Below are 10,985 nucleotides of genomic sequence, written 5' to 3' on the forward strand. Positions count from 1 at the left end.
TGTTATCAACAGTCTACCAGGATACATCTTCCAAAAATAGCTTAGTGTAGAAACGTCACCAAAACAGGTGCAGCATGGTTTCTGGATACATTTTTCAAATAAAGCAGCTCACAAAGATTTCTTTTTCTCTAAAATCTAAGAAGATAATGGCTTGCAGAATTTGTGTATGATTTTGAAAAAAAAACAAAAACTTTACGGTATTAGTAAGGAGAAATTAGTATTGAAGATTCTAAATAATTTTCCAGTTCAAGTTATCAACAAAACTAGACCAACAGGTGTATTAATAAGATATTTTTGACATAATTAACATATTTAACTGTTATTCCTTAAAATAGCAGTCAAACAGATTTTACCCACTGAGGTTGCCTTTGGGTCAAGTGTTGGTAAAAAATAGGGGTCTTTCTGACCCTTTTAGGAGAATTTGAATTCCATATTACTGTTGAACCAGTTTTCATAGTATAGGGATTTATTGTTAAACAGTGTGCAGATTATTCCAGATGAAACATTTTTGGGGGGAGAAATTATGTTTGTAAATCAAAGGCCACACTAAAAGCATCTGTCTGTGGGGGGAGGTTTTCTATTTCATAATCACACTAAAGAACAAATTCAAGGCCTCCAATAACACACATGCAGTGCTGTGAAAAAGTATTTCCCCCTTAACGATTACTTGTTTTTTTGCATATTTGTCACACTTAAATGTTTCAGATTATCAAACTAATTTCAGTATCAGACAAAGATAGCCTGAGTAAATACAAAACGCAGTTTTTAAATGATGATTTTATTTAGTAAGGGAAAAAGGCTATCCAAACCAACCTAGCCCTATGTGAAAAAGTAATTGCCCCCCGCCTTGTTAAATCATGAATTAACTGTGAATAACCACATTTTTGGCAAGCTGAGTTCAATTTCATTAGCCACACCCAGGCCAGCTGACTGCCAGACCTGTAGAATCAAGAAATCACTTAAATAGAACCTGTCTGACAACATTAAGTAGGCTAAATGATCTCAAAAAGCAACACATCATGCAGCGATCTAAAGAAATTCAAAAACAGATGAGAAACAAAGTCATTGACACCTTTCAGACTGGAAAGGGTTACAAAGCCATTTCTAGGGCTTTGGGACTCCAGCGAACCACAGCGAGAGCCTTTATCCACAAATGGAGAAAACATGGAACAGTGGTGAACCGTCCCAGAACAATATCTAAAGCACTTCAGGCCTCACTTGCCCCAGTTAAGGTCAGTGTTCATGATTCGACAATAAGAAAGAGACTGGGCAAAAATGGCATCCATTGGAAAGTTCCAAGGCAAAAACCACTCGTCTCACATTTGCCCACAAACATCTTGATGATCCCCAAGGCTTTTGGTAAAATACTCTGTGGACTAATGAGACAAAAGTGGAACATTTTGGAAGGTGTGCGTCCCATTACATCTAGCGTAAAACTAACACAGTATTTCAGAAAAAGAACATCATACCAACAGTCAAACATGGTGGTGGTAGTGCGATGGTCTGGGGCTGCTTTGCTGCTTCAGGACCTGGACGACTTGCAATAATTGATGGAACCATGAATTCTGCTCTCTACCATAAAATCCTGAAGAAGAATGAAATGAAGGTTATGGAGTGGCCTAGTCAAAGTCCAGACTTAAATCCAATTGAGATGCTGTGGCATGGCCTTAAACAGGCCACTCATGCTCGAAAACCCTCCAATGTGGCTGAATTGAAACTATTATACAAAGAAGAGTGGGCCAACATTCCTCCACAGCGATGTGAAAGACTCATTGCCACTTACCGTTAACACTTAATTGCAGTTGTTGCCGCCAAGGGTGGCACAGCCAGTTATTAGGTTTAGGGGGCAATTACTTTTTCTCATGGGTGATATAGGTTTTGAATAATTCTTTACCTTCAATAAATGGAATGGTCATTTAAAAGCTACATTTTTGTTCACTCTCATTGACTTTTTCTTAAATTGAAGTTTATTTGATGATCTGAAATATCAAATAAAAAGCAAAAACAGAAGAAATCCATAAGGGGGCAAATACTTTTTCCCATCACTGTATATCAGGAGGAAGGATGAGCACCATTACATCATCAGTGAAGGGCCTGCAGCTCCCTCTGCTGGACAAACTGTAGCCGGTGAAAGTTTTATAAACTTGTTTGGTCGGGTAATTTTAAGTCAGTCACATTTTCTTTTTGTGAAAAATGATTGTTTTGTTTTGCAACATGGACAGAATCTCTGTTGTTGTTTATTTGAGCTTTTATTTTAAGATGTAGCTTCTTTAACCCCTTAGAGCCCGCTTTAATATTACACAAACTCGTATTGCTCTGCGCCCAAAATACGCTTTTCAAAATCAAATCAAACTTTAAAAAATATTATATTATTTTATTATTTTCTCCTTTCATTCACTTTATTTTTTTAACAAACATTAGTCCTAATAATAAATATCAAATTTTCAAATATTTTAGCCCTTTAAATGCCAGGTTTTTGTCATGATGCTACTATGTTTTTGGATGAAAATAAAAAACAAAAATGATTTATTTTCAGTATACTACATGCTAAGTATATATTTTTCTTTTGATTATCACAGCCTGGGATATGTCAATAATAAGCAGCAACATTGATGTTTATACGTTTTAGTTTTTTTTGCAGATCCAAATACTCTCACTCAGACTGCCCTGCACACAACCAAAATGCTCTCTTCAAAATCAGGCTATAAAAAAATTATACTGACAAATATTATAATGTCTACTTTCATTAAGTTTATTTTTTTAACCAACATCAGTCCTAATCATGAATATCAAATATTTATCAATTTTCACCCTCCAAATGCTATTTTTTCACGATTTCATGATTTTTTTTAGATTAAAAAACTGCAATAAATGAATATTAATAGTACATGCAAGGTATATTTTTGGGTTGTTTTTTTTGATGATGACAGTCTGGGATATGTCAGTGATTAGCAGCAACACTGATTGTGACAGTGCACCTAGTGGAAATAATGTATATTTTTGCCATATGCCAAATATGGTCAAAATGATGTCATCAGGTGAAAAACAGAAAAAATGACAAATCCCAAGTCAAAAGTCCAGAATGACACCTAGAAATAATTCAATGCATGTTTTATGAATTGATGGCTATGGGATCAAAAATGTCAGTTTGAATGAGTTTTAATGGAGCAATTTTTTTTTACCTTAACAGTCTGAATGTAAAAATTTGATTGTAACAGTGTATTTTAGACTTTTTGTAGGAGCTGAGCTGGAAATCCACAGATTAAACAAAAATACACAATCTTGACAAAATGTATGCCATATGCATAAGCGCAGCCAAAATAATCAAAAAATTCAGAATGAAAAGCATGTAAAATGCACCAAACAGTCCCTAAGGGTTAACAGATACTTTATTGAAGTCCTAAATGTTTACTTTGAAGATTAAGATCGATAAAGTCATTAATACACTTATTCCCACAACGGCTAAAGCGAATTATTTCCACACTGACTGATGTGTAATGATATACCCGCTCTCTCCCTGTAGGTGAGCTGTCTGGGGTTAGAGGAGAGTATGGAGGGTGATCCCTGCAAGTTCATCCTCACCTCTCGGGCGACCAACGGCACCGTGGAGTCCTTTGTGCTTCACTCCTCTCACCCAGGGGTGCGTGAGGTCTGGACCCTTCAGATCAGCCAGATACTAGAGAGCCAACGCAACTTCCTTAATGGTAAGCTGAAACAAACACACACACACACACACACACACACAGAGCCTGTTAAGTCCTGGCTCTGTAGCAAGCTTGATAGTCACGTTAGTGGTTGTGTCAGTGGAGCCAGAGAGCTCGCTGTCAGCGGAATACGACACGTCTCCTTCCATTGAGCAAAATTATGGATGGTCGTTCAACACGTCCAACATGACATACAATGTGTAAGTCACAGAGCTCTTAGTGCACTTTCACCAAAGCAACCATCACATCCTGCACTGATGATGACGTCCGTGTCGGAGACGCATCATGATGCATTAGCTTTTATATGACCAAACGTGTGGTGGAATGTGTCCCAGACCACCCGGGTAACTGTTTTGAGTGACTGCATCTAAAAAGCGTTTTGGTAGCATGCATACCTGTTCTTAGTGCTGTCCAGCTGTGATCAGATGAGAAACATGTTGATTTCAGGTGTGAACAGGCTGAAAGAGAACAAGTGTCACAGCAGGACGTGTTTGCTACATGGCCATTCTTGTTTCTTTCGTACCTTCTCACAGCTCTAACCTCACCAATAGAGTATCAGAGGAACCATGTGGGTGCGAGTGGAGGGCCCTGTGTGTCCAGCCTGGGGGCCCCGGGTGGAGGCAGCAGTGGGTCCAGTGCGGCCCCTGGAGTCGGAGGGGGAAGCTCCCAGGGTAGCTCCATCCCTCTAGGGCCTCAAGGTGGCTCTCGTCGACCCTCCAGGATCCCCCAGCCGTCCCGCCTGCCCCAGCCCCTCCGTCACCACCCTGGGGCCGACTCCGACGGCCCCAACAAGATGTCAGGTATGAACCGTCTATATGTGTACAATAAATCTGCTTTGTCAAAATGAAAGATTTGACTGAGGTGTGAGTTTTGCTCACTTATGATCCAGGTTCGTCCCCTTGTCCTGTCCCCCCACTCCCTCCAGGGGGTAGCCCGCAGGGCAAGCGCCCCATCCAGACTCCAGAGGACCAAGCACAGACCCCCACTCCTGCCAGCGCTGTAGCCCCTATTCCTCGTGCCACAGTGGGGCCCCTGCCCTCTACACCCACTTCCAAACCACGGCCAGGAGCCGTGTCCCCTATGGCCCCCCCCATGGCCACTCCTGCCTTCGGCAAGGACGGCCTCCCTCCTCCCCCTCCCAGCCCCGGCCAGAAGTCTGGATCTGGATTCTGGAGCTCTATGCCGGGCTCTCCAGCCAGCCGGCCTGGCTCGTTCACCTTCCCAGGGGAGGCGGGAGACACCCCGGTCCGTCAGAACTCGAACCAGATCCAGACCGGCTCTGGATCTGGGAGCCAAACCCACAGACACTCCACACACAGCAAGGAAGCCGACCGCATGAGTACGTGCTCATCGGCCAGCGAGCAATCCATCCAGTCCACCCAGAGTAATGGGGTAAGACTACTTCCTGCTGCCCAGCACACCGACTAACACCCAGGCAGAGCGGCGCCTGGTCTGTCCTGTCTGTCTCCTGTCCTGCTGCAGCCAGTGCTACTAATATGTCCCCTGTTACACTTCACTGCTCTTCAACATCATCCTCTCTCGCTCTCTGAAGACAATCTTTAGCCAAAGTCTCTGCTGCCGGCACGTTTTTTTAGGTTCAGCAGCTCTCTATAGTGGACCTCAGTCAGCTCTTGAGTGATTCCTTTTCGAGGCTGTCTCTAGATTTCTCAACTCTAACAAAGCTTCTACTAACCCCTGACTTCCTCCTGGCCGTCCTTCACCTCCAGCTGTCTTTATGGTGTGTTACTGAAATGTACTCTTACTGCAACTAACCTCTGACGTTTGTGGTTCTCCTACAAACGTACCGGACAGAGATCCTCTCATTCAAGCTAACGTTCCTCCTCTCGTCTTTGCCTGGAGCTGCAGAGCAAAGACGAGTCAAATGGAAATCTTCATCTTCTTCCCTCTTTTCTTCACGCAGTAGTTTATTTTTTTCCAAGAGAAAATAATGAATCACTGTTTCTGCACTTCACTCTAATCCTTTCCGAAGACTTTTATCAAGTGGACAATAATCAAATGTCTATTTCCTGTGTTTGTCCTCTGCTTTGACTTTCTCTGTCACTTGTCTTTATAAAAAGCATTTGGAATTAACTTAAAAATCTGAATGAGCTAAAACTGACCACGTTGTAATTTAAGATTTTCCATTTTATCACAGTGATCGTGTGAGTTTGTCCCTGCAGTTGTGCTGACGTGTGTGTTTCCTCTCTGCTGCAGAGTGAAAGTAGCAGCAGCAGTAGTGTATCCACCATGTTGGTGACCCAGGACTACATGGCCTTGAAGGAGGATGAGATCAGCGTCAGTCAGGGCGAGGTGGTCCAGATCTTGGCCAGCAACCAGCAGAACATGTTTCTGGTGTTCAGGGCGGCTACGGAGCAGGGCCCCGCCGCCGAGGGCTGGATCCCCGGATTTGTGCTGGGACACACCTCAGCCATCGTCCCTGATTGCCCCGAAGGATCCGTCAAGTAAGAGTTTAGATACATTAGAGAGACCAGCAGCAGTTTCACATACTGGCAAACACACGTGATGTTTTAGTGAGCTTAATGCTGTCACTGTACACTTTACTCCACTGGTTCCCACCAACATTGGGGCCCTGGTCCCTTTTCGGGTTGCTCAAGCTTCACAGGCCTTGTTGATTTTAAGGGGTGTGATAAACTCTAATGATAATGATGGAAAGATGTGGATATACAGTCTATAGGCTAAAGTGTGAACACAAAGGGGACTGAGACCCCATCAGAGTTGAGTCCTCTTTGAAATGACCTGACAATGTGAACACAAAAGAACTGAATCCCTTTTCTGTTGTTCTGTCCACTTTTTGGTCCACTTTGAGAGGACTGAGTTTGGTTCATTTAAAGAGGACTAGTGCAAACACCCTAAAACCTGTGCTCTCATCTACTTGTTCAAAAGCTCAACAGATTGATTTGACTCGATCCATTTCGTTGTCCCAGTAGGAAGTCTTCATCCTGGCACACGTCCCTGCGCATCCGCAAAAAGTCTGAGAAGAAGGAGAAGGAGGCAAAAAAAGATGCCAAGCTGGAAAACGGTTACAGGAAGTCCAGAGAAGGTCTGGCCAACAAAGTTTCTGTGAAGGTGAGTTGTTTTTTTACATCTGAGGAGACTCTAGTGCTGCGTTCAAGTCACGCTTTTTGCTTTTCTTGCTCTGACCTGCTTTGTTCTTTCTTTTCAGCTTCTAAATCCAAACTACATCTATGACGGTAAGTGTTTCCTGGTGGAATTGTTTCCTATTTAACCCTTTAAAATCTGGAACATCATCACTTTTCTTATGCTGCTTTCATTGGGCTCTCACAAGTATTTACACCAGGGCTGTCAAACAATTAATTTCTTAAATCGCGATGAATCGTTTTCAGTTTTATCATTTTGCATTAGAAAACAGTGATGATGTCTGTATTGACAAGGTAAAGCAGTTCTTACTTCTTGAGGTCAGAGGTCAAGGGACTCCAGTTGATTGGCTGTGCCGTTTTTCCATCACTAAAATTTAGCCTGAATTTAGAGCATTTAAGCCTCCTAACTGGGAAGCTAACATGACCTGGTTGGTACCACGACACCACTTAAGCTGTAAAACTTAGGTACGTTGGCCAGCAATTAAAGTAATAATAAAAAATGCAGTGTTATGTACAGACCCTTACAGCATTGCGATTAGCGCATTAGTCGACAGCCCCATTTTGAACCTTTGAACCCTGTATAACAGCCGTTTTTCAGCAATATTCAACAACTAAATATAATTAGAAATAAATAATCAAATAAATATGCCAAACAGAACAACAATAAACAAAATATACTAAAAAACACTATGAACAACTAAACTACTGACAAATAGCTCCAACAGCCACAGCAAATTGGTGTGATGTCTTAACAAATTTGGGAAACGGCAATCAGCAACATGGTAAGAATTGTTCATTGAACTGCAAAAAAATCATAAATTTAGAAAGTTATGTTCAAAAAGCTCTGGAAAAATGTCGAGTGTAAAAGAAAAAAGCCAATAGAAAACTGTATTTATTATTATTTTAAGCACTTTTCCCAGGCCATTTCCCTGTTTTTACTTTTTGTCCCAATTTAAGGTAGTTTGCTGATCATTTTTGGGTCATTTCCTCTTTCCTTGTTCATTGCCTCTATATGTTTTTGAAAGAAATCAAGCCAGGTCGCTCTGGTTTCAAAGGGTTAAAGATAAACAAAAGATATAACAAAGATGATTCCATATTTTATTAAAAGCACTGCTTTAAACAATCGGCGCTGTATTTTGGATATCATCTCAGCATTTGACAGGAATTAACTTCTGTTTTTTTTCCCAGTTCCCCCAGAGTTCCTTGTACCTCTGAGTGATGTGACATGTGACAACGGAGAGAGCGTCACCCTCAGGTGTAAAGTCTGTGGTCGACCCCGAGCCGCTGTCACCTGGAAGGGACCCAACCAGAGCAACCTCACCAACAATGGACGCTTCAGCATCGCCTATAGGTTAGAAAACACACACACACACACACACACACACACACACACACACTGCTGAGTGTACTTCGATGTTGGAGAAGAATTGTTGCTAAAGCTCCATCACACTACACTTTAGTTTTATATTGCACGACACTGCAGACGGTCACCTGTTGGAGGTGGCACAGCTAAACTGTTTGAAAAGAATTCTGGACCGCAAGAGTGAAAAATTTGGAATTAAATGTGAATGAATTTGTTGATTTCAGTGATACGGGTGAAGCAACGCTGCGAATCATTGGCGTGGCCTCTGAGGATGATGGCGTTTACACTTGCGTTGCCACGAACGAGCTTGGCAGCGTAACGTCATCTGCTAGCCTCAGAGTGTTAGGTGAGAACAAACTAAATCCACAGTGTCAGTCATGTGACCACGCTGGTGCCCACTGTGGACAGGAAGTGATTGTTATGTGTCTCAGCAGTGTCCACTGATGGGATCAGAGTGAGCTGGAAGGACAACTTTGAGTCTCACTACGCTGAGGTGGTTGAACTGGGCAGGTAAGGGACTCACCTTTTTTATGACTACACATTTGGCAGTCAGGGTTTTCTTTCCAATATGTGAAATAATTTATTTAACTTGTAAAATACGTAAAAAATAGACATTTTTATGACATACTTTACTGTTTTTTTTTCCATAACAAAAAAACGCATAACATTCAAAGACTAGTTCGCTAAAATTGTAGTGTGTCGTCCAAATTAGCATTAAAAAGTCACAGTGCAGTATGTTGACTCCAATAGCATAAAAACATCATAGTATTTACTCTCGTCGAAAATAGCATATAAAAGTCATAGTATAGATCCATAGATTTACTAAAATATGACTTTTATATTTGGACAACATGCTGCACTATGACGTTTTTATTATTTTTTGGGGATGAGCTACTGCTCTATGACTTTTTTTATGCTATTTCAGACAACCTACCATTCTATGATTGTTCTTAAGGTTATTTTGGAAGACATAATGTACTATGACGTCTTTATGATATGACGTTTTCATGCTATTTTGGACGACATAATATACTGTCTTTGTTACGCTACTTTTGACAACACACTGACATTTTTTGGATTTTTTAAATCAATATACTATAATGCAATTTTTTTATGCTTTTTTCTTTTCGACAACATGCTATTCGATTACTTTTTTATGCTATTTTGAAATAAATATCGCACAGTGATGTTTCTATGTGTTTTTCAGCAGCACACTATAATATAACTATCTTTTGCTATTTTGGACGACATACTATTCTATGACTTCTTTATGCTGTTTCAGATGACTTATGTATTTGATCAACATACTATACTATGACTTTTATATGCTATTTCAGTCAACATATTGTACTATGACTTTTTAATGCTATTTTGGACGACATACTGCTAAGATTTCTTTTGATCGACATTCTATATAATGAATTTTTATGCTTTTACAATACTATGACATTTTTGTATTATTGGACAACATACTGTACTAGGAATTTTTTTTAAATAAAGCAACATACTACACTATGAATTTTATACGCTATTTTGGACAACGTACTATGTCGTTTTTATGCTATTTTAGTCAGCAAACTAGTCTTTGAATTTTGGGGGAAATATTTCAGGGGAAATACTGTAACTATGACAACATACTATAATATTACTTATTTATGTGCTTTTTGGACAACATACTGTACTACACCTTTGTTATGTTATTTTGGAAGACATACCACACTGTGGCGTTTTAATGCTTTTTCAACGAGATGCTTTAATATGACTTTTTAATATATTTTTATACTATGTTATTACATTTTTACACTTTTGGATGACAATATACTATGTCTTTGTTATGCTACTTTTGACGACATACTGTGACATTTTTATGCAGTTTTGGAAGACATACTATTCTGTCACTTTAATGGTATTTTGGGCGGCATGCTATACTATGGTGGGGTTTTTTTTTTGCTTTTTTGGACGATACAAAATTCTATGACGTTTTACACTATTTTGGACAGAATACTATATAAAATACTGATTAAATCACAATAAATCACTCAGTGTGTGGTGGTCTACTTTTTCTTGTACTATGACCTTGTTCTGCTATTTTGGAAGACATATCTCCCTATGGCGTTTTAATGCGTTTGTCAAAGAAATACGATAACTTCTTAATGCCATTTTGGACAACATAATGTTCCATGACTTTTTTATGCTATTTTAGTCAACATACTGCGCTATGACGTTTTTATGCTTTTTTGAACAAAATGCAATGCCTTTTTTTTTTTTTTTTTAACTGTGACCCACTGTAGTATGACATTTTGACAAACTGTATTATGGCATTTTGTTGGCACTTTTTTATTTTTGTTTTTTCTTAAACATACTTCACTGACATTTCAATTATGACCCATTATTTTTTAAATTCTATACTAAGATTCTTATTATAGCGTATTATACAATGACTTTTTTTGACATATGGCTATTTTTTGGCATTCTATACTACGATTTAATTTTTACATACTATGATTTCTTTTTTGGACATATACTAGGACACTGATATGCCAGATGTGTTTTTGACATAGTATATTAACACGTTGTTTTATACTGAGGTTTTATTTTGACGTGTCATACTAGTTATACTATGACTTTTTTTTTTTTTGTGTGTGTGTTTTACAGACTATAATATGATGTTTCTTTTGATGTACTACAGTAGGCCTTTTTTGGCATACTTTATTTTTACACACTACTAAGACATTTTTCTTGTAAAATATATAAAATATATATATACTATGACTTTTTTTCCATACTATATATTATGGT

General features: G+C 39.5%; 1 protein-coding gene across 1 annotated transcript in view; it reads left to right on the forward strand.

Moving 5' to 3' along the window:
• LOC121958199 (triple functional domain protein) overlaps positions 1-8,700 on the forward strand; it is a 120,661-nt gene extending 111,961 nt beyond the window's left edge. Inside the window, exons 52-60 of the mRNA XM_042507071.1 lie at positions 3,524-3,704; positions 4,238-4,504; positions 4,594-5,096; positions 5,919-6,166; positions 6,650-6,791; positions 6,889-6,916; positions 8,012-8,174; positions 8,411-8,532; positions 8,621-8,700. Of these exons, the coding sequence (XP_042363005.1) occupies positions 3,524-3,704; positions 4,238-4,504; positions 4,594-5,096; positions 5,919-6,166; positions 6,650-6,791; positions 6,889-6,916; positions 8,012-8,174; positions 8,411-8,532; positions 8,621-8,700 (1,734 nt within the window). The remainder of the gene's footprint in view (positions 1-3,523; positions 3,705-4,237; positions 4,505-4,593; positions 5,097-5,918; positions 6,167-6,649; positions 6,792-6,888; positions 6,917-8,011; positions 8,175-8,410; positions 8,533-8,620) is intronic.
• Positions 8,701-10,985: the final 2,285 nt, after the last annotated feature.

This window comes from Plectropomus leopardus, chromosome 18 (assembly GCF_008729295.1).
Source record: "Plectropomus leopardus isolate mb chromosome 18, YSFRI_Pleo_2.0, whole genome shotgun sequence".
In the NCBI taxonomy this organism is placed as follows: domain Eukaryota; kingdom Metazoa; phylum Chordata; class Actinopteri; order Perciformes; family Serranidae; genus Plectropomus; species Plectropomus leopardus.